The sequence below is a fragment of the Monodelphis domestica genome, chromosome 2 (assembly GCF_027887165.1).
Source record: "Monodelphis domestica isolate mMonDom1 chromosome 2, mMonDom1.pri, whole genome shotgun sequence".
Lineage (NCBI taxonomy): Eukaryota > Metazoa > Chordata > Mammalia > Didelphimorphia > Didelphidae > Monodelphis > Monodelphis domestica.
This window is the reverse complement of record NC_077228.1, coordinates 385,492,665-385,516,716: the sequence shown is the minus strand read 5'-3', so window position 1 is coordinate 385,516,716 and position 24,052 is coordinate 385,492,665. Positions and strand designations below refer to the sequence as shown.

At 36.8% G+C, this 24,052-nt stretch overlaps 1 protein-coding gene across 2 annotated transcripts in view; it reads left to right on the top strand.

Annotated features, from left to right (window-relative positions):
• The window catches only part of GOPC (golgi associated PDZ and coiled-coil motif containing), a 55,175-nt gene that overhangs the window by 18,567 nt on the left and 12,556 nt on the right, over nt 1-24,052 (top strand). Inside the window, exons 2-4 of one of the 2 annotated variants that reach the window (XM_001379641.4) lie at nt 17,212-17,376; nt 19,701-19,724; nt 23,567-23,742. In XM_001379641.4, the coding sequence (XP_001379678.1) occupies nt 17,212-17,376; nt 19,701-19,724; nt 23,567-23,742 (365 nt within the window). The remainder of the gene's footprint in view (nt 1-17,211; nt 17,377-19,700; nt 19,725-23,566; nt 23,743-24,052) is intronic. The other variant, XM_007484479.3, reaches the window with a different exon arrangement.

Here is a 24,052-nt window from a genome sequence, read left to right as displayed (position 1 = left end):
TCAATTTTTCCATTTAGTTCTGGTCTTTTCTTTACAAATACTTGGAAATCTTCTATTTTGTTAAATGTCTATACTTTCCCCTGGAAGTAGATAGTCAATTTTGATGGTTAGGTGATCCTTGGCTGTAGACCCATTTCAGTTGCCTTTCTGAATATCATATTCCAAACCTTGTGGTCTTTTAGTGTGGAGGCTGTCAGATCTTGTGTAATCCTGATATACAGGAATCCTTGATATCTGAATTGTCTCTGATTTCTTGTAATATTTTCTCTATCTTGGAAGCTCTTGAATTTGGCAATTACATTCCTGGACATTGTCTTTTGAGTGTTTAATGTAGAGGGTGGTCTTTGGATTCTTTCATTGTCTATTTTGCCCTCTTAGTTTTTCTTGGATAATTTCTTATAGAATGATATCAAGGTTTCTGTTTGTTTCTAGGTTTTCAGGAAGACCTATGATTTGCAAGTTGTCTCTTCTATAGACCGATTTTCCCTGTCAATTATCTGTCTTCTCAGTGAGATATTTCATATTTCCTTCTATTTTGTCATTCTTTTGACTTTAATTTATTCATTCTTGCTCTTTTGTGAAATCATTAGCTTCTATTTGCCCAAATCTGGTCTTTAAGGACTGGTTTTCAGCTATGATCTTTTGATTTTCCTTTTCAGTTTAGTCTGTCCTTCTTTTCATGGCTTCCAGCTGTTTTATTCTGCTCTCCAATTTGCTTATCATTTAATTTTATTTCTGGGCTTCTTTTTCCAAGTGGAGGTTTCTGTCTTTTAAACTGTTATTTTCTTTTTAAACTATATCCCACTTTTGTTGCCAAGTTTCTTCTTTCTAATTTGGTTCATCATCTCAAATCTGAGCTCCTCAAGAGCTTGTGATGAATTTCTGTTTGCGGGGGAAAATTTGGATTTGTTTACTTGTTTGTTGCCTTCTGCTGTCTCCTGTAGTCTGGAGTATTTCTGCATAAAAATTATCTAGGGTCAAGGTTTTTTTCTTTTTCTTTTCTTTTTTTTTGGCAGTTGTGGATTGTAGTTCTTGGATTTTGGTGGTCATTGCTTTGTTCCTTCCCAGTAAGAAGTCTCGAGTGAGGAAGGTGGGCAATCTTTGTATTGAGCTCCAGAGGAATTTTTGACCTGAGGCTATTTTTCCAGTCTTTATGGCAGCATCTGCTGTGTGCAGCTCTGCCCTATCTCTGAGCCCAAGCTCCTTGTTCCTGAACCTCCTGGGATCTCAAGTCTCATTGCTCTTAAGGGTAAGTCTGTGATGGCCTCATCCAGCTCCTGAGAACATAGAGATTGCCTCACAGAAGTCTGAGTAAGGAGGGTAGGCAAGTCTTTTTATTGGGATCCAGAGAGGTTTTTGCCCTGAGGCTATTTTTTGAGTCTCCATGGTGGCATCCACTGTATTTCAGCCTTGCTCTATCTCTGTGCCCAAGCTCTGCATTCCTCAGTCTCTTCTGGTCCCAAGTCTTGCTGCCCTTAGGGATAAGTCTTTGGTGTCCTTAGCCAGTCCCCTGAAAACCTAGAGATTGCCCTGTGCTCGCTCCTACTCTGATGTAGGTGGAGTGGAGGAGAGGTGATGAGGTCGCACTTTGGTGGAAGTGTGGAAATGCCCAGACTCTGCCTGCCTTAAATGCTGTGCCCTACAGTGGAGCCCCTTCACTCATATGATTTTGGTTTTGTCCTTTTGAGGCACTTTATATCGGTCAGTAGAGAGGTGAAGGAAGAGCCTTGTTTGTACTCTTGGGCCATCTTAACCTGGAAGTCTCAAGACAGATAACTTAATAATGAATTTGTTATTAAAAACTTCATTGTAAATCAAGGTTTTCAGGACATTATCTTAGTCTGATTAATCTAATAGAAAATAAAACTTACTATTTAAAACCTACTATAATTGATATTTGACAATTTTTTTCAGAGACATGGTATAAAATTCCTCAGAGAATTTTCTTACCATTAGTCAGTCAGTCAGAAACTATTCACTAATCTTCTACCAAGTCTCCTATTGAGCAATGGAAATACAAAGAAAGGCAAAAGACAAGACTGCCCACAAGGAGCTCAAAAGGGAGAGGCATTATATGGATAATCATGTTCAAACAAGCTATATATAGAATAAGTAGGAAATAATTAACAGAGAGAAGGCCTTAGAATTAAAAGGGATATGGAAAGGCTTCTGGGAGAAGGGAGCACTTTAGTTTTGATATGAAGGAAAGCTAGAACTGGGAAATGAGGCATAGGAGACAGCCAGAGAAGTACTTGGAGCAAAGAAGTGGGGTGACTTATTAGAGGAACAGCCAAGATTCCAATGTTACTAACTTAAAGGTGATGTGGAGAAGCATCCAGTATAAGATGATTAGAAATGTAGAGGCGTGAGGGCTAGGATTTGAAGGGCTTTGAATACCAAACAGAGGATTTTGTCTTTGATATTGGAGATTATAGGGAGTCACTGGAATTTATTGAGTATGGGATGATTTGGTCAGATATTTATTTGAACAAAATCCCTTGACATTGTGCCCAGCACTTGGTGTGAGGGAGGGGCATGGCATGTGGTTTCAGGGGTGCATGACTTGACACTCTATATCTAAAGGGTTCGCCATCACTGATCTATAGTAAAGTTGAGTGTTCTTATGATATTTTTTCAGTCTTTTGCATTCGTGCTTGCCTTGGGTGAGTTCTCCCTAAAATAATTTTTTAGATAAATTTACATTTGGCATTTAGACAACATGGATAGCCCATTGGGGTGGTACTCCGCAGTAGAGATAATAGATTGGGTTTTCAGGGAGTTATTATTCTCATATAAAGACAAAACCTGTTAGCTAGGAGCTTCCTTGAAAGAAATACATTTGGTATTGTTTATTTCATTGGTAGTGATGGACCTCCCCCCTTTTTTGACATGGCTAATATGGGAATTTTTTTTTTTGGCTTCATTATGCATATTTGTTACAAAGATTTTCTTTTTCCTTTTCCAGGGGAAATTGGAGAGAAGAAATGAATTCTTATGAATTTAAAAAATATTTTTAAAATCACATGCATATTAAAAATTATTTTGTCAGCCCTCCTTTTTTAAATAAATGAGTTTTTCTATATAAAATGAAAGGCTTTCTATCTTGAAACTTTATAGGCCAACTCAGTTCAACATTTGTTTAGTCCACATTGTTTATGGCACTCTATTAAGTACTGTTGTACTTAAAGGTGATGGTGCCTTTAAACTTTTATAGTGGAATCTGAAATTTTTGGCTTGTAAAGGAGATGATTTCATTTGATTCAGGGCAGATTACATGTTTATAGGTTTAGAAGATTTTTTCCTTTCTGGTCCCCATACATACCTTAGATTTAACTTTTTCTGAGCATGAAATTAGAGTTTTGATAGCCTTAAGTTTACTCATGAGTAAAATTAGTTAGGTTTATGGCAAAATTCTCTTTTAATTAAATCATTGCTGTTTCATGACCTTTCTTCCTAGATCAGTTATGTCTTAATTCATTCATAAAGAGTTGCCAGTAAGTTAAATTCTACTCTTCAAGCTTAGATTAAATTTAATCTTTTGGGAAGATATGAGTTTGCCAGCTTTTTTTCATGATTATGAAATATATTCATACAATTTCAAAACAACACATTTTATGAGAGAAACATTAAAAACCTCCAAGTAGAGGAACATTTTTGAGGGCTTAATAGAAACATAACACCTGAATATCTTTGAATTTATTTCACTTCCATATTTTAATTGTATGTATAAAGAGTTAGACTCCCTTCAGGAACTGTAGTATGATAAAGACATAGAAACCAAAGACTGTAAAAGTGGAGCATCCACTAATAAGAAATCAATGTGAAGGGCTTTATAAAGAAATAAGGAAATGAAAGCTTTACTGGAGTAAAATTTAAGTTTATAATTCTGAAAAGGTAGCAGAAAAAAGAAATCTTAGGAAGTTACCATTAACTTTTTTTATGATACTTTTTATATTACTTTCAAAATAGATGCTAACTCATATGTGGTGTTTTATTTTGTTTTGTTTTTTCCCAGAACAAATCGTATTCCTAGGTGGTGCAGTAAATAGTGCTGGATTTGGAGTTAGGACCTGATTTCAAATTCAGCCTCAGATATTTACTTAGCTTTGTGAACCTGGACAAATCACTTGACTTGTCTGCCAGTTTAAATTGGGATGATATAATAGCACCTATCTCCCTAATGTTATTTTAAGGGTAGAGTGAAATATTTGTGAAGCACTTCTGTTAGGTTATCACTGGGATATCCTGAACCAGTACTTGGTTATTGAGAGGCAGCAATACTAAAAAATAGTTTGGTATTCACTAAGGTCATGAGTATATATAAGACATGTTTCATCCAGCTTGTTAGAAAGTCTCATTTGTTTTTAAAAGTCAAATTTTGACTAATAAAGGACTGGATTTTTCAGTTTTTTGCTTTATATGGATCTATTTCTTCTCTTTACCTGTTTAAAGTAACATTTCCTTGCTTGTTTCCTTTTCTTCTACCTTCTGGAGTTGTGAAATCGGTCTACTTTCTAATCATGTTCTATTCTAGGATTTTTGGAAGAGCTCTGATTTTCAATCATCCAAGGCTTTTTTGTCCCAGTAAGCATAGATTATTGAGACGTGATTAAATAATATTATTTAATCTTCATAATTTGATGGATATTTTCACCCTAGCAACAGCTGTTTTTAAATTAGGTAGTATATAAACTACATTTCTAGATATTTATATTGACCCTACAGAGAACAGAAGTAGTATAAAATTTTATTATATGGCAAATTGGCTTCCAGGAATATATAACTTTTATTTGTCATGAGTGTTTAACAAGGGAGGACTTTGTAAGCCACTGTTTTTGAATATTTCCCGTGGGTAAGTTTTTCTTATGTGGTTTCCAGTTTTAATCTATTTCTGTGTTTGCTCAGTGCCTTACTGGATATCTATAACCTGCTTAATTGTATAATTATTTAACATATGCCTATAAAGTTTATTATATAGAAACTTTTTATTTGAGAACTGTGGCTTTTAGAGCAATTTAGCACTAGTTCTGTTTAGTGGCAATATAACTATATATTTTTAGGGACTGTTTAGTGGCAGTGTAGATAGAATGCTGGGGCTAGAGTATCTTCCTGAATTCAAATTCAGCTTCAGTCACTAGCTGTGTGACCAAGGGTAAGTCACTTAATCATGTTTGCTTTAGTTTTCTCATCTTGTAAAATGAGCTACAAAAGGAAATAGCAAACCTGTAAGGATTAAAATTGGGGTTTTAACTCAATAAGTTATAAAACTGTTCATCATTTATAAAATATTAGCCCCTAAGTCAAAATGACTGTTAGCAGCTTTTATTTATAACAAGGTAGAAAAAGTGGAAGTGGGAAATGTAGAAAAGAGACAGCCTTAACAAGACTATCAGCCCTTCTCCAGTGAAGTCGAGCTCACCCCCCAGCAGGGGCTTCCCTAAGTCCCAGTCTCCACATAGATTTTGCAGTAATCCTCAGCCAGAAATCCCTTCAGCCAGAGTTTCACCAATGAAGAATGACTGCAAAGAAAAGAAAGTAGCTCCACTCACCCACACAGAATCCAGGAAAAGAGTCTCCTCTAAAGCCAAGGCAGGAATCTCCGGAAACAATCTCCCCCCAATGCCAGGAAAGGAATGGTAGAAGGTAATGCTCATCTCTTCTTTTATGCTCCTTTTCCACATAATTTCCTGTCTCTCTTCCTTCACGGAAACCAATTGTAGTCTTTCTTTTTTTTTTCCCATTTGAATAAGTTTATTTAGTCAATTTAGAACATTATTCCTTCGTTACAATAATTACATTATTTCCATCCCTCCCCTCCACCCACTCTTCCCCCACAGCCAGCGCGCAATTTCATTGGGTATTACTTGTGTCCTTGATCAGTACCTATTTCCATGTTGTTGTTTACACTAGGATATTCATTTAGTCTACATCCCCAACCATATCCCTTCGACCCATGTATTCAAGCAGTTGTTTTTCTTCAGTGTTTTTAACTCCCTCAGTGTTTCCTCTGGATGCGGATAGTGGTTTTTCTCATAGGTTTCTCATAAGCTCCTCCAAGTTATTCAGGGTCATTGCATTGCCACTAATGGAGAAGTCATTACATTTGATTATACCACGGTGTATCAGTCTCTGAGTACCATGTTTTCCTGGTTCTGCTCCTCTCACTCTGCATCAATTCCTGGAGGTTGTTCCAGTCCCCATGCAATTCCACACTTTACTAGTCCTTTGAGCACAATAGTATTCCATTACCAACATATACCACAATTTGTTCAGCCATTCCCCAATTGAAGGGCATCCCCTCATTTTCCAATTTTTTGCCACCACAAAGAGCGCAGCTATGAATATTTTTGTACATGTCTTTTTCCTTATTATCTCTTTGGGGTACAAACCCAGCAATGCTATGGCTGGGTCAAAGGGCAGACAGTCTTTTATCACCCTTTGGGCATAGTTCCAAATTGCCCTCCAGAATGGTTGGATCAATTCACAACTCCACCAGCAAGGCATTAATGTCCCAACTTTGCCACATCCCCTTCAGCATTCATTACTTTCCTTTGCTGTCATGTTAGCCAATCTGCTAGGTGTGAGGTGATACTCAGAGTTGTTTTGATTTGCATTTCTCTGATTATAAGAGATTTAGAACACATTTTCATGTGCTTATTAATACTTTTGATTTTTTTAACTGAAAATTGCCTATTCATGTCCCTTGCCCATTTTTCAATTGGAGAATGGCTTGATTTTTTGTACAACTGGTTTAGCTCCTTATAAATTTGAGTAATATGACCTTTGTAAGAGGTTTTTGTAATGAAGATTGTTTCCCAATCTGTTGCTTCCCTTCTAATTTTGGATGCATTAGTTTTGTTTGTACAAAAACTTTTTAATTTGATGTCGAAATTATTGATTTTACATTTTGTGGTTTTTTTCTAGCTTTTGCTTGGTTTTCAAGTCTTTCCTTTCCCAAAGATCTGACAAGTATACTATTCTCCAATTGTAGTCTTTCAATTTGCTTAGTCCTACCCAGGGCTGGGCAGTCCTTTTTGGAGGTGAGAGTTTTTGACTTGTGAACTCTCTTACTTAAGTGTTGAGTAGGGGTGCTTTGAGTTCTTGATTGAATTAAAGGTTGTTGATTGCTTTCATTAAAATAGACTAAGAGAGATAATTCTATTTTTACAATACCCCCTATAATTCTTTGGAAGACTAGTCTCCTCAATGAATCATTTAACATAACTCGCTTATACCTCTAAAGATCTTCTAGCTAAAGGTGCAAACAATATTGTACTTTCTAAAAGGTAACTACAATAGTTGGAGATAAGAGGAAAATAGAAGAGAGAAAACAAAACCAATGTTTGCTAGGTGCATTGACAAAAAGCCAATTGGGGGCAGTCTTCTTTGGCATAAGAATTTGGCATAAGAATTCAGAATAAATGTGTTCAACCCCCTTTAGTTCAATTAGTTATAGCCAAAGTTCATTCTGGATCTTTGATGCAGTGTGTGGTTTCTAAAGGCTTCCTTATGGCACTTTCTCCAAACAGTTCACTTTTTGTGATTCGAGGAGTTAGCGAGCTTCTTTTCCTGATATTTTCTTCAAAAAAATTTTAAACCTTGAATTTTATGAAAATTATACATCCCCCCTTGAGAAGGATATTGACCAACACCTGGATCAACCCAGGATATATGTCTGAGTTATGGTATATATGAATCAGTTGTCAAAAGAAAAACAAAAAAACAAACAAATAAAAGAAAAAAATTAAATGGGGGGGGGGTATTTCAAAATCTATGTACATAGGATTCTGAGTAAGCAAGAATAAGCCCTAATAGGTTCTTAAATTTAAGTGATTTATGTCCTACAAACCTGTAGAACAAATGCAGCAATTTAGTACTTACCCACTTGGCAGCTGGGACTACAGAAAATTGCAATACTATAAAGGGAGAAAAGAGACTATATTTTGAAGTAAAAGGGAAGTTTGATTCCCTGGCCTGATTTTACTTCACTCTCAGGGATAGGGGAATCAAAATGGCAGTCAAACTAAGGTACTTGTCAGAATGTGGCTCGGGGAAGACCTGCATCTGACGTATGTCAAACAGCTGCTACCTCGAACCTCAAACAAGTCCTCTGTATTAGCACAGATCTTATCAATTCCACAAGGATTATTAGTCTCCTTGACCTTGTGCCATTTGGCATTGTACAATGGCTCTTTTATGATCCCATCTTATGGAATCAGACACAATTATTAATCAAAGCCCCACAATATTTAACAATCAATAGCAGGTTTCCATAGACTAAATCAGGGGTCCCTAAACTTTTTACACAGGGGGTCAGTTCACTGTCCCTCAGACCATTGGAGGGCCGGACTATAAAAAAGACAACAACTATGAACAAATCCCTATGCACACTTCACGTATCTTATTTTAAAGTAAAAAAACAAAACGGGAACAAATACAATATTTAAAATAAAGAACAAGTAAATTTAAATCAACAAACTAACCAGTGTTTCAATAGGAACTCCGGGCCTGCTTTTGGCTAATGAAATGGTCACTGTCTGGTTCCATATTTGTCACTGCTAGCCGTAACAAGTGATGCAAGTGTGCATCAGTTAGTCTAGGTCTGGTTGGAGATTTCAGATGTTTAATTATGGAAAAAGTCTGTTCACAGACATAAGTGCTGCCAAAGATGGTTGCCATTTTGAGTGCATGATTCCTGAGATTAGGATATATGTCAGAGGGGAGAGATGCATAGAAGTTAGGTAAGCTGCTTGACTTGAATGCGTCTTTCAGAGTCACAATTCTGCAGTTCAGCCAGTTCCATTTGGTAAATTGTATCCACATTTTCGATGTCAATAGATAATGGGTTACAGAAAAGCTTTATGTCCTGTTCATGGAGATGGAGCTCTTTAAATCTGAATTGGAACTCCTTTTGCAACTTTTCCTGTGAATCCACACATGTTTCTTTTGGGAATGCAATTTACTACATAGCAACGCTTGTTAATGGATGAGGCAGTTTATGGCTATTGGATGAGAATGGTTACGTTTGTCCATCTCTTGGTTAATGTGAGCAATTACTCCTTTTTTAGACCCCACCATGCTAGAAGCACCATCAGTTGTCACACTGGCTAGTTTAGCCCAGTCCAGCTCCAAATCCTTGAGTTTGAGAAACCTTTTCATAGATATCCTCTCCTGTAGTTGATCCTTTGATGCTTTGCAGTGCAGCAAGTTCTTCCGTGACTTTGAAATTGTCATTCATTCCATGAATAAAAATTAGAAGTTGTGAAGAATCACGAATATCATTGCTCTTGTCGAGTGCCAAGGTAAAATAGGAAAGTTTTCTTGCAGAGTTCTGCAAATGGTAATGCAAATTGTCTCCAATTTCTTCAATCTTTTGTGTAATTGTAGATCCTGAAAGACTAACTGTACTGAATAAGTCTGCCTTTTCGAGATACATCTCTTTGGCAACAGAAAGAAAACGAACAAATTCTCCCTCCTCAGATGGTCTGCCAATGCATGCTATTAGCTTGGTAACTTGAAAACTTGCTCGCAGTGATGAAATATTTAGCTGCTTCTGCTTCACAAAAGTATTTTGCTGAGTTGTCAATGTATTTTTCAGTTTTATTATTTTATCTTTTCTCACATCTCTGACCAAACAATCATATTTATTTTTATGTTGAGTTTGGTAGTGTTGGCACATTGTATTCTTTGAACGCAGACACTATATTCTGGCATATCAAACACACAGCTCTTTCCTTGTACTACGTGAAAAAGTAATCATAATTCCACTGTACTTTGAATATCCTACACTCGGAGTCAAATTTTCGCTTTCTTGATGTCATTGTTTCCTAGGGATTACAAATTGCTATTAGTAAAATACCAGCCCTACAACAATAATATACCAACAATACTTTTGCTCACACAGTGGCATACAGATTGCACTGCCCATCAGTGCAGTCTGATCTGTATCCATCAATGCAGCCTTCTCAGTCCACATCATTTCAGCCTCACCAGTGGCCATATTGGTGGAACTCCACTTTTACCTCAGGCTCAAATTAGGGAGAAGGGGTTTTCCTTCAGATGAGACTCACACTCCATTGATCTGTTTTGCTTTGAACCTTTGTTTCCATTTTTCCATTTCCTGTTCATTATAAGAAAGGGATAAATTTGAACCATTACTATTTGCCAAAGTTAAAATTAATTCAGGCCTTTCAAAGGCAATGAGTTTTGCTGCAATATCTGCCCAGTTTTTCCCACTAGAGATAGGGTCTGTCCTATGTATATGGGCAGAGCAATGAACTATAGCTAGGGCTTGTGACAAGGAAATCACTTTAAAAGACTGATATATATTAATTTAAAGTCGCCAAGGAATTCAGCTATGTAATTCCTAAATGAAAACTCAAGTCAGCAGTCAACCTTTTATGGAGTTTAATTACAAACAGGAGGAAGAAAGGTATTAGATATAGAGAGGAGAGAGAGAGAGAGAAAGAAAGGGGAGAGAAGGGAATAGGGCTTAAATACCCCTTCTGTTTAGGCTGGGCCAAAAGGCCCAAGCCCTTAGATAGCTGAGGCAAAGAAAAGAGATCAGTCCCTATCACTCACGTGACCAAAATGGAGAAACAGTCTCAGGGGCCTCCACCTCCAGCTTCCTTCAGAGCAAACTTCTCAAAGCACCACCTCTCAGAGCAAAAACCTCTCCAACCAACCACCCCTCAGTCCTCAGACCCCTCTCTCTTTAAGGAAACCATCCAAGTTCCCTCCCCTCAGTTCTCACATCTACCAATCACTGTCCATGTCTTCCCTGTGCCAATGGTGGCTCTAGCTTAACCCAGGACCGCCCAGAGGTCTGTGGCTTTGCACATGGCTGTTGAAGGTCATATTCTCAAATAATTAAATCTTGATCCTTTGCTGCAGCCCTTCCTAAATCCTGTTAGGACTGAGTGGGGTGGAAATTGTATTTTCCAAGACCTGGTTCTGTCATTCCAAGTATCTCTATTGTATCAATTCTAAAATCAATCATGACTCAAAGAAATTCCTGTTCTATGCTTAAGCATAGGTCAAAGCCCTTTCCATTGTTCAGCAAAAGGTTTCTGTCCTAAAGTAATCTTAAGAAGGGAGGAGGAGGAACCTCCCATGCCAATGGGGTTCACATTCCAATAGAGTTCCCACTATCAATAGGAAATTTTTCAAGTATGAAATTTCCCAATAGTGAAATTTCCAACATTTATAAGTCTAAGAAATTTTAAGGTTTACAGGCTTCAGGTGGAGAGCAGATAGGATTTTATTAATGATTTCTGCATTTGCTATACATTTTCCAGCTGAAGTTAAAAAATTCCTTTGGATCCGTAGCATACCCACTGCATGACATATTCCAAATGCATATCTAGAATCTGTATAAATTGTTGCCCTCTGATCTTTGGCAATTATATGGGCATGTTTTAGAGCTATCAGTTCTTCACCTTGAGCACTTATTTTTGAGGGCAGTGAAGCTGATCACACAGTGGCAAATTCTGTGACTACAGCAGCTCCAGTGTAGTGTACACCATCCCTTATGAAAGAAGAGCCATCAGTGAATAAGACTAAGTCTGGGTAGTCCCAAGAAGTGTCCAGGAGATTATCTTGAAGCTTTTCAGCTATGAACACTAAAAATTCACAACTGTGTAATGGTTCTCCTGAGACTGGTAAATCAGGAAGCAAGGTTGCAGGATTAAGCACTGTGCAGAGTTTTAAGGTAATATTTTCATTACCTAACAAGGTTACTTCGTATCTTGTGAGTCTTTGATCAGAAAATGCCTGTGTTCTATGTCTTAGCAACAATGCTTCAACTTCATGTGGGCACATTATGATTAATGGTCATCCCAATATTAGATCAGTAGATTTAGTTACTAATAAAGGTTTGGCAGCTATAACTCTAAGACATGGTGGTGCTCCTGAAGCTGCTGGGTCCAGCTGGACCAAATACTAAGCAACTGGATGTTGAACAGGTCCTAAAGTTTGAATTAAAACACCTGAAGCTCCCCTTCTCTGTTCATGTACATATAAAGAAATAGGCTTTTTGCAGTCAGATGCCTAGAGCCGAGGCAGACAGGATAGTCTGTTTTAATTTTGAAAGAGCTGACAGGTATTCTGCCTCTATCAGTTCAGGGACTGATTTTTTTGTCAGAGCTCTAAAGGGTTTAGTGATTTCCCTACAGCAAGGGATCCACTGTCTACAAAATCCTATTGCTCCTAAAATTGCCCTCAACTGTTTCTTAGTGAGTGGGCACTCGATTTTTTTAATATCTTCAATGTGCTTAGGGGAAATGGAGCAGGTACCACAGTTAAAATGAACCTTAAATATTCCACTTTGGGGAGACACCACTGAATCTTTGTCTTTGAGACCTAGTAGCCTTATGTAGTTCTAAAAGATGTTTGCTATCTTCTTGGCATATTGTGGCATTTGGTGAGTTCAAGACAAATCATCCACAGATTGTGTCAAATTGCTATTTTGAAATTTAATATTTGCTAAATCCTGTTTTAAAATTTGTGAGAATAATGTAGAACTGTCCATGAACTTTTGTGGTAACTGGGACTATGTCTACTGAGGACCTTTCTGGGTGAAGGCAAATGTATTCCTGGAATTTTCATGAATTGGCATTGAGAATGCTGAGCAGAGTTCTACTACAGTAAAATATGTGGTTGCACTAGGAATAGAGGAGATAATTGTTGCTGGGCTTGGAACCACAGGATGTCTCTTAATGACATGATTATTTGTAGCCCTTAAATCCTGTACAAATCAATAGACAGGTTTTCCATCTGGGCCTAATTTTGGCTTTTTTACAGGTACAATGGGCGTATTATATTCAGATTTGCATGGAATTATTCCTTGATCAATTAGTGAATTTATTACTGGGGTAATTCTCTCAATTGCTTTTTTTAAAAACATTATTGTATTTGGTCATTTCCAAACATTATTCATTGGAGACAAAGATCATCAATTGCTTCTTTCAGTAGGGGATACTGAGGAATGGAAGGAGGTGGGCCACCTTTTGTTTTAATTTGTACAGAAACAGCTAATTTAAGTAAGTCTACAAACCGTTCCAGTATCTTTGCCAAGAAAATCCCAAATGTAGTTATGAAGAGTCAGATGTGACTGCACAAGAATTACATGTACTTAATGTAGGCTGTACTTAAGAACTTCATTCTTATAGCATTCTGTTTCTTTTGAAATCAGTTGTTATTTCTGATATACTGAGGCCTCTATGTATTAGAGGCTCCTTTACTAGTATAGTTAAGGTAAAGAGAAGGGCTGGAACAGTCACACTGGGAAATAAGGTTATAGGAGAGATTGAAATTCTCACTCCTCCTCCTCCCACTCACTTCCTGCTTCCTTCAGTTAATTTCAACAGTTATTCAGAGTTGGTAAGTTAATAGCAGCTTCCAGTAGACTAATTTCACTCTATAATACTGCAAATAAGAAAGAAAGATAGGGAATTAAGATAGGGTAGAGGGAATTTAGGATTTCCCTAATCTACTATAAAATTCAATATAAAGAAGTAAGGTTGAATTGGCTTTAAGGGGATATTGTTAATAGCTTGAAAAGATCTTCAGAACTGTGCCCAAATCTTTCAAGGTGAAACCAATAACCAGAAATTCAGAGTAAGTCTCTGCCAGCTCCTTCCTCAGAGTTCACCAAGGAAGAAGTGAGAAATCAGTTTCCCACTGCTAGTTTATTCAAATTGCCTTCTTCCTGGCCTCATTCTTCTTTGGAATCTTCTTGATGAACAGATCTTTAAGCTTCCATTCCTTGCATCTGCTTGCAAGTCTTTCTGTAGGAGTAATAAATTTCTTCACATCTAACATCAATTCATTCTTATTTCAGTTAAAGCAAGTATGGTAGTATTTAAAATTAAAAATACTCTTGCATCATTAATTTATCTGATTTTTATAATTGTGAAAAGAATTTCTATTTTGGCTAAAGTTATATGGAGTCCAAAGCAAATAAAAGAAAACTGGAAAACTTTTTGTTTGGCTAGTGAGGTTTTAAAATTTTTTTAGATAGTTGCATTTTGGTTTAATTCTTCACCTTGAATAATGGAATGAGCTTTGTAATAAAATATAAAATATCTAATAATTAATTTTTAATGCTTTGAAAATAGAAATAGCCTATATTGATTCAGAAAATGTAAACTTTTTTTTTCTCCTAGGAATTAGAATTGAATTAGAATCATATTATAGATGAAAAGGAATTTAGAGATCATCATCCAGTGTGATACAATGGAAAGAGCAGTGGCCTAGGAATTGGGATACATGGATTCAGTCCAAATTCTGCAACTAACTAGCTAGCTAGTGATTTGCTATTGGGTAAATCATTTAACTTTTATGGGCCTCAATTTTCTCATCTGTAAAAAAAAAAATGATTTTGTCCTGGGTTGGGGGAAAGAGTGCTTGAGATAGACTAATGGCAAAAAGAAAATCCATCTATCAAGGAATGTTCTTCACCCTGGTCCATGCACAGCAAGAGATCTTTACTCCCTACTCCTAGCTCCCTATATCAGAAAGGCCAAGGTCAAGATCAAGGACAAGGGGTGAGTCCTCAGGCTTCTGTTCCCTTTTCTTCCTTAGGGTCAGGTTGAAAACCTAAGGAAGGGCCCATTCACCATGATTTGTTTCCCATTATCCAGCAGAACCTGTATTCTCACTCTCCCTTTCATGACCCTAACTTCTCTCTACCTGTCAGATAGCCCAGTTCCAAACACTTATTTTTGACCAAAAGAGTATCCCAACCACTTGGCAGCCCTTCTGGACATTACTACCTTCTTTGATTCCTACTTTTAAACTAGAGATCTGGAGAAGGTGAACAGATACCTCTGTCTTTGCCCTCCAGCTCCAAGTGATAGGAAATAAGGGAGCTCAGGGTTGCTTCCCAGGGATAGGTGTGCTGAACCTATGAAACACCATAACTTGATGGAAGAAACACAAGGTGAGAGCAGTAGAGTTAGGAACCAAGTTTCCTTCAACTAGCCTAAGATTTAGGACCCAGAAAAAACTCTCAGTGATAGAAAAGCAGATCCATCCTGAGCCAAAGGAGATATCTACTACTAAGCTCAGCCTCCTTCAGCCCTTTAGGACCAGAAAGCCAATTGCCCAGGGGCCAAGATCAGGATATAAGCTTCCAGGCTTATATTGCCTTCCCCTAGGGACAGATGGTGAGCCCAGAGTGAAAGGGCCTTTAGAGGCCAAGTTCTATTGCCTTCAGAACCAAAAAAGACAAGAGGACCAAGGTTTAAGTTTAGGTATAGGCCCATAGTTTTTATTCCCTTTCTCTGGGGCATGTGAAGAACTTGGGGAGAGGCCCATGACCAGGCAGAACCCCCTACCTCCCCATCCTTTTGTTCCTTCCTCCAGAGGCAGGTGAATAGCCCTGAGAGATGTTGAAAGGCTCAGGCTTCCTTAGCTGCCTAAATGCTAGAGGGCTAGGACATAGGACTTGGGACCAGACCAAATTGTCAGTCTCTTGCATTGAGAAAGGAAATGGGATTGGAAAAATGGGGGATAAATGAGAGGTTTGTATGAGGTATGGAGGAGTTAAGGGGAGAGAGAGTATATTGCTTGGTGAGGCAAGGGAGGGAGATGCCCCCTGCTGAGAGGAAGCAGCAGGAGTCCGATAAGGCCTCTTTGTCTTGGACTGACTGAACTGAAGTTCAGCCCTCTATGACCAGAAAAGATAGTCCACTTATCTGACTGCAAATTCAAATAATATAAAGTTTAATAACTAGTCGGGATTGGAGTTTTTTCTCAGCTTCAGACCTGAGGCCAAGCCCCAGAGGCTGGTGGAGAGTTTGTCCCACTCCCATCTACTCTTGTTGTTCTAATTCAGAATCTTAGCAGTACACAGAAAGCAACAAGGTCTGACCTTCAGAGATGAATGGGCCTGAATCTTCGGGCTGAACCAAGAAGAGCATGCCACTCCAGACAGGCTGAACAAGCTCCTCTTTCCTCCAACACCAGCAGCAAGATCCACTCGGCAGGAAGGAAGTGCTAGTCACAAGACCCAACTGCCACTCCCAATTGGCCCCTTCCCCCACAAACTGTCAGTCTTGTTTCCTTTCCACAGGCAGAACCCCCTACCTCTCCATCCTTTTGTTCCTTCCTCCAGAGGCAGGTGAATAGCCCTGAGAGATGTTGAAAGGCTCAGGCTTCCTTAGCTGCCTAAATGCTAGAGGGCTAGGACATAGGACTTGGGACCAGACCAAATTGTCAGTCTCTTGCTCCCTTTCCCCAGGCAATTCAGGGTCAAAATGGTACGTCCTGAGCCAAAATCAAAGTCAGCTTTGAGGCCAAGGGTGATTCCCAAGTTCCTACTCCTTTCTCCTAGAGCTCTGATGGCAAACCTATGGCACACGTGTCAAAGATGGAACACAGAAATCTCTGTGGGCATGCACACCGTCACCCACTAAAGTTATTTACTAGAAAGGCAGGGACACTGGTGGAGCTGTTTGTTCCCTTCCTCCTCTCTTCCAATGACCCCTTTTTCCCCCCAGTGGAGTGCATAGGAAACTCCTTCCCTTTCTCCCACTCCTGCTTGGGGTGGGGGTGGGGGCACATTCAATCTCTTGGGGGGAGAGGGGCAGGGCATGGCAAGGCACAGTGTCTAAAAAGGTTCTGAAAGGTTCTCCATCACTATCCTAGGAAATGTGTGAACACCTCTAGGCACAGTCACTGAAAATACTGAGGAGCTAAGAGTAGGAATCTTCTCTGTTTTTCTTATTTCCCTCAGGAGAATATAACCTCAGTATTAAGCACATTCTAATTTTTGTATTTGTGTATGCAGACATTATTGGCACAAAGTATATATGTGCTGTTTTATTGATTACATAACATTAAAAAATATTGTTAGTCATAGCTCCTTTGCCACCAAAAAATAACAACAAAAATAAAATATTAATAACTGACAGTGGGTTATAGACAGTATTGTCTTTTAATGATTGGAAGAATGTTTGAACTAAGATAGATGTCAAATTTTCTCCCAATAGATTCTTAATTGTCTTCTATTGTCTTAAGTATATCTTTGAAATACAGGTGGCATTCTCATGTGATTGTTTAGAAGAGTGACTATTATGTTCTGTGTCAGTATAATATAGTTTGGATGGTACACAAATGATTTTTGTACAGTGTCACAATGAAGAGTACCATTCAGGTGCTCAGAAATGTACTTTATTAGAATGGTGAATGTCCTGTTATATTTTAAAGGCGCAGTTGGTGGATCTGAAATCTGAATTGACAGAGACCCAGGCTGAAAAAGTGGTATTAGAAAAAGAAGTTCACGATCAACTTTTACAACTGCATTCTGTTCAGCTTCAGCTGCATGCCAAAACTGGCCAGAGTGTCGACTCTGGTACCATTAAGGCAAAACTGGTAAGTAGCTGAAAGAAGGGTATTTATTTTAGAATAAGGTAGAAGACCATTTTTCTTGAAATCTACACATCAGTTTTTATGTAACACAATGGGATTATTCTTGTGAGTTTTATTATTGATGTTTACTCAAACTCCAACCCATACTTTTCTGAATTTATTGATAACTAAGGGTAAGAAGTTTGATAAAGATTTTAAAGAAAAAGAATGGTAAAGCCTCTGCTTTTTAACCTTTGAATACCTACCCATGTTTTAGTAGGGAATTTCTTCTGACCTGTTCTCTTTTGATCCTTATTTTCTCCTCTTAATAAGAATTTATTGGAAAGGCAACTAGATGGATAAGTGGATTGAGAGCCAAGCATGGAGATGGAGGTCCTGGATTCAAAGCTGGATTCCAATACTTCCTACCTCTGAGGCCCTGGGCAGGTCATTTAATGCCCATTGCCTAGCCTGTACTGTTCTTCTGCCTCAGAACCAGTACTTAATACAGATTCTAAGACAGTGGGTAAAGGTTTTTTTAAAAAAGAATTTATCTAGTGTATTGGTATAATTAAAGACTTTTAGAACCTTTCAGTTACCTTTAGAATACTTTGTAGTGTTTTATTAACTACAGTTCTGTGAGAAGCACAAGTATCATTACCCACATTTTACAGATGAGGAAACTGATGCCCAGGAAAAAAAATCACTTTAAATTTTACAAAGCACTTTACGTATTTGTAGACATTTGATCCCTGTAACATAGCTGGTAAAGTGTTTGAGATGGTACTTGAACCCAGATTCTGAGTCCAGGCCCATTATTTCTTCCATAATACCACCTGCCTTTCTACCCCTTATCTTATTGATAAGGAAGTTGAACTTGTCTGTAGTCAAATCATAATTAGCAGCAGAGCTAAAACTATAATTTAGATTTCTGTCATATTCTTTTTTCTGCTTTACCAATGAAGTGTAAAGCACACTCTACTGTCTCAGGACTCTTGACCAGTAAAATCACTAGCCTTGAGAGCATTATGACACTTCTGTGGCTTTCCCAAAAAACTGCCTATCAAAATGTCATCAAATAGTTTAAAAAGAGAACTAATTAGTTCCTATTCAAGAGGGAGGAAACAATTTCAGTTTCTTTGGCATGGATATTTTACTGATAGCCTTGAAGTTTCATTAACTTCATTCATTCAACATATATTTACTGATTACTTACTATGTGCAATTTTTTTTGTTAACATATATAAACCTTTACTTCTGCTTATATTATTATTATAGTTGAATAACAGTAGTAAGATGGCATTTTGATATAATTTGTTTTATCCTATGACAACAAAGTGCTTCAGACATTAACTTAACTAATTTTTGTAACAGATTTCTGAATATGAGAAAAATCCTTCAGATTAATATAAAAATTACAGATTTTTAATATAAAAACATTTACTGAAGGTTAAATTGTATGACAACTAGAATCATAGATTTATAGAGCTAGGATGGAACATAGAGATTATATTGCCTGCCTTCTTCATTTCACAAAATTCAAATGTAAAGTTCTGATAATTTGGGGTACTTGCTGGAAGTAATTAGGCAAATAACGTAAGAATTCATAACTGAATAAATCTAAGTTGAATATGCTGCTTTATTTTCTGTATTACTACACTCCTATCTGGGGAAAATCTAATATATTCATTATACTGGAATTTAATTGGAACAAGCATAGTGTGGCAGAATGAAGTCTAGTTTGTGCCAGGTAGCCAAGTGAAGGTTCAGTTCCTTATTCTACCATCTAATATCTCTGACCTCGGGCTATTTCCTCATCTTTAAAATGCTAGGGCTTGGATTATGCAATTTTTATTCTGACATTCTGTGAATCTAAAGAACTTGACTAAAATAATTTCCTTTCATGATGAGGAAGAACAAGCAGGGAAACCTTTACTCATAACAGAGATTCAGTGAATATTGTTGACCATAAGCAGGTCCAGGATAGAAAATATTTGAAAATAATGTTTGATTATTTACTTTGTTAGCCATGTCTGAGTTAGGAAGTTTCTCCTTAGATTGCATATTCTAATAATTTTTGTTTACTCCATCCTCATGTTAGAGTGTAAACACACTTGATCATGGAGTATTTGATTTTTTTCCCCCAGTAATGGGAGAATGGGAAGTTGAGGAAGGGAAGAAAAATTCAGAAAAAGCTATTGTAAATAGCCAAATTTATATTGCAGACTTATTTTTAGAGTTCTGTTTGTTGTAGAGGAGTTTGCCTAACAATCGTGATTTTTACCACTAAATTCATCTGTTTATTCACTTGTGTTTCTAATTATAAAACTTTCTTCTTATATCTTAAGTCTGTCCCCTCTGTGGAAGAACTGGTAAGTATAGCATCTTCCCCCTCTTATTTACTAGTATGTGTTCTATAGTGTGTGTATGTGTTTATACTAAATTAATGTACTTAGTGTTTTAAAATTTTACTGATGGTTATGTGTGAAAATTTTTGAAAGGTCAATGGGTGACTCTATAGTCTTTTATACAACACTTCTTCCTGGCTATTTTCTGACCCTTAGTAGAATCTGTCACTGTTTGTGATTTAGCCCCTGAGAGGTACCTAAACTTTGCTTTCTTCCAAAAGAACTACCTATTTTCCCATCTTGTGGGAGATGCTTTGTCAGGTTTCTCAAGGAGGCAAAGACAAATAAGTCCAGGTTTTTGCCCCTCATGGAGATTTGTTTGATAGGGTAGGGAAGTCTTGGATACAAATAATTATAATGCAATTTAAAATGTGATAAGTGCTTTAAATAATATAAAGTTCTCTTTGAGACTCTGGGTGAGAGGTTACTTAAAACTGAGGCCATTTCTAGCCAACTTTCTTTCCTTCAGTGTAACATTACTGAAATTTCTCTAAATCTAATCTTGAGCTCAAGAATACGCATGATTTTGCTTATATCATTGCATGTAAGTTGTAGCAACTTTTCAGAAGTCTTTGAAAAGGTTATTCTTTTAGAATGATGTTTTGAAACTTTCTTTTGCAAAAATGCAGGGGAAAGTAAGAACACAGAAATTGTTTTTTCAGTTGTCTTCTAGTCTTGTTGCTTTCTACTCCCTTATCACCTTTATCTGGCCAAATTCCTGAAATTTTCTTGGTTTAAAAAAATATTATACTACACTTAATTAGAATTTGCATGTAGATAATACCTTTGCATTATTATCTAATAATAGTATAACTTAGGTTGTATGACTTGTTCCTTATATAGAAAATATTTCTCTTAAGTGATATTCTTTCATGGGTTGATTTGTAGCATAAGATGTTTAAAAAATAAGTTTTCATTAATCTCTTTGCTTTTTATATTGCTTAAATTTCTATGTCTTTTTCTGCTTGATTTCTAGCCTCTCAGGGAGCCATCTTTTGTAATACTTTTTTTTTTTGAAAAAAGGAAAAATTGTCAGAACTGATAAATACCTCAAAAAATTTTGACTCTAAATGCAGTGTTCCACTCTCATGTCCTTTCTCCCTATTACTCCTTTGCAGAAGAATAGGGGTAGGCATAGAAATACAAGTTTTTTTTTTTTTTCAGATTGCTTAGTGTACTACATTCATTTCAACACTTGTAAAGATGTTAAAGTTCCTGCCTACAAGAGACATGCAGCCTGATGGTGGGGGTATAGGATATATATACAGGGGCAGCCAGATGGAGCAGTAAATAAAGCACCAGATCTGCAATTAGGAGGTTCTGGGTTCAGATCTGTCCACAGACACTTCCTAGCTATGTGACTTTGGACAAGTCACTTGCCCCAAGACTTTGCCCTTCTGTCTTAGAGTTGTTACTAAGATGGAAAGTAAAGATTAAAAAAGAGAGAGAGGTATACAAGTAAGTATGATAATACACTAAATTGTGATAAGAGCAAAGAAAAGCTAGACAAAATCTATAAAAAAAGTTGAAAAGGAAGATAATACTTTACCTTGAGAATTAAAAAGGATCAGGAAGGTTTGTTTTATGGGAGGATTCGTACCAGTGGGTCTTGAAGGAAGGATTAGATTTCAGCAGACAGGTTAAGGAATGGCTATTTTCAAGTGCTTAATAAGTTTATATGGGCTCTGACCTTAGCAGGTAAAATTAAAAAAAAAAACAATCAGGTTTTATCTCAGAATGTCAACATCAGGAATCATTATCATGGACTGTTCATTTAAGGAGCAACTAGGTGGCTTAGTAGATTGAGAGCTAACCCTAGAGATGGAAGGTCCTGGGTTCAAATTTGACCTCAGACACTTCCTAGCTGTATGATCCTGGGCAAGTCCCTTAACTTCTGTCTACCAACTGTAAAAAGAGGATAATAATAGCATCTACCTCTCAGGGTTGTTGTGAGAATCAAATGAGATAAGGTTTGTAAAGCAGTTATCGCTGTGTTGAGCACATAGTAGGTACATAAGAAATACTTGCTTGTTTCATTTTTTCCCCTGTGTCTGGGGTCCCCACCTCAACTCTAATCCCAGGTTATTCCTCCTTCCTTTCAATTTCCATTCTTTTAAAATTGTCAAGATATAACACAACCACTCCTCATTCTGTTCTGTCAGGCCAGAGGTCTTCTGTCTAATTAGATTCTCTCTGTGATTCCTGATGGTTAGTAGTGAGTAGAGCAGTAGAGTAGACACATGTATTATGTCTCCCAATAGAAAGTTACCAGTTTATCTTTTTATTAATCCTTTGTGGTTGTTCAGTTATGTTACCTTTTTATGTTTCTCTTAATGCCTGTACTTTAACTTTAAAATTTCTACACAGTTCTGGTCTTTTCATCAGGGATACTTGAAAAGCCCTTTTTCATTAACATTCCCCTCACAACCCATTTTGCTGAGTAAGTTATTCTTGGCTGTAAGTTTATACCTTTTGCCTTCTATAATATCTTATTCAGAACTCTGTACTCCTAATAGCTATTATGATCATTCCCATTTTACAGTTCAGGAAATATACTCAGAGTTTATGAATTACCCAGCTGTATTAAACATCTCAGGTGAGATTTGAATGTAGCTTTTACCTGACTGCAAATGCAATTTTCTGGCCACTATATGATGTTGCCTCTCTTCATGTCTTTGATTTTAACTAACACAAACTGAGTTTTATTGATATTGGATATTGGATAGATTCAACTTTTACATTAAACTATTTTCACTTTTTCTGTTTGTACTGCTAGTGATTTCATTTTTTTTACTAGATTTGCTAAAAGATAGGCAAAATTCAAGTCATCATGCTTTGTTATTTGCCGTTTTGGATATAGGCCTAGTGGTGATGGCAGATTATTTTTATGGGCTTAATCTATCTTTATAGTTACTGATCTTTATTAGATAATTATTTGTGAGATGACTAATGTACTAACCTTTTAGCCCCTAACTCTTTTCCTTTGAAGTTTATCTAAATTTAGTGTTGAAACAGATTCTACTATTTCATTTTTTCTTGTGTGGAATTTATTAATAACATGGTTATAATATAAAATTAAGCTTACTTGTTTCTACTGAGATAGTATTTTGCCATTTTTTTTTCTGAAAAATTTCCTAGTATTAGGAAAGCAGTTTCTTAAAAGTAGAGTCTTTCCCATGTTTTCACAGATCAAATGATTGTTAAAAGAAATGCTCAGTGAATAGAATTTTTGTATATTATTTTTTTTGTAAAAGGAATTACAACAGACCAACTGAACAAAAAGCAAGGCATACATAGCATTTTATTAGGCTGATGACATCAGGATCTAAGCATGTTCAAATCCTTAGGTTTTCTGTTTGAATTAATAACTTCTTTTGTCTTAAGAGAAGATGATTTGGTGATTTAGGGAGATGTAGTTAAATATGAAAGTTTGATCTATTTTGAAAAAAAATACTCATAGCATTGTAATTCATTTATTTTTACATATACTATGTATTAACTGTCCAATTTGTAATGACTAGAGAGCCAGCCTGAGTTAGGGAGACTTGAGTTCAGGCCCCTTTTCTCACACAGAGATTTTGTGATTCTGCTCTAGATAACACTATTAGACTCTAAGCTGCATAATAGATGTTGATCTTCATCAGTGAAGGGAATTTTCTTGCTTGGAATTCCCTGTACAGATAAAGTTACATTTAATAATTGCTTTAGATTGCTTTAGATGTTTTTGTCTTTGCTAAAGGTGGGATGCTATTCCTACGGATTCTTGCTAATATTGTCAGTAAATTATATTTTTAAAATTATGTTAGGAGAGAGAGCTTGAAGCAAATAAAAAAGAAAAAATGAAAGAAGCTCAACTTGAAGCAGAGGTGAAGCTATTAAGAAAGGAGAATGAAGCTCTTCGTAGACACATAGCAGTTCTCCAGGCAGAAGTTTATGGAGCGAGACTGGCGGCCAAGTACTTGGATAAAGAATTGGCAGGAAGGTGGGTAAAAGTGGATTTCTATACATTTTTAAGAGTGGATAGAGTTTTTATGTTTAAGAATATGACTGGATATTCAATGATATCTGTTCACATATTTGTTCCTTAGATCATTTCCTGTGATAAATGAGATTACAACAATAACCTTTACTCTGGAAACATTTTTGCAGTTGAGTAGAACTTACTTTCAAGAAATTAATATTGGTGACATATGTTCCATATATTAGAAAGGACTTAAAATTAATGTAGTTAGTCATTTTAGATAGACGATGCAATGAAATTGAGAGCTGGCCTTTAGAATCAGAAAGTCCTG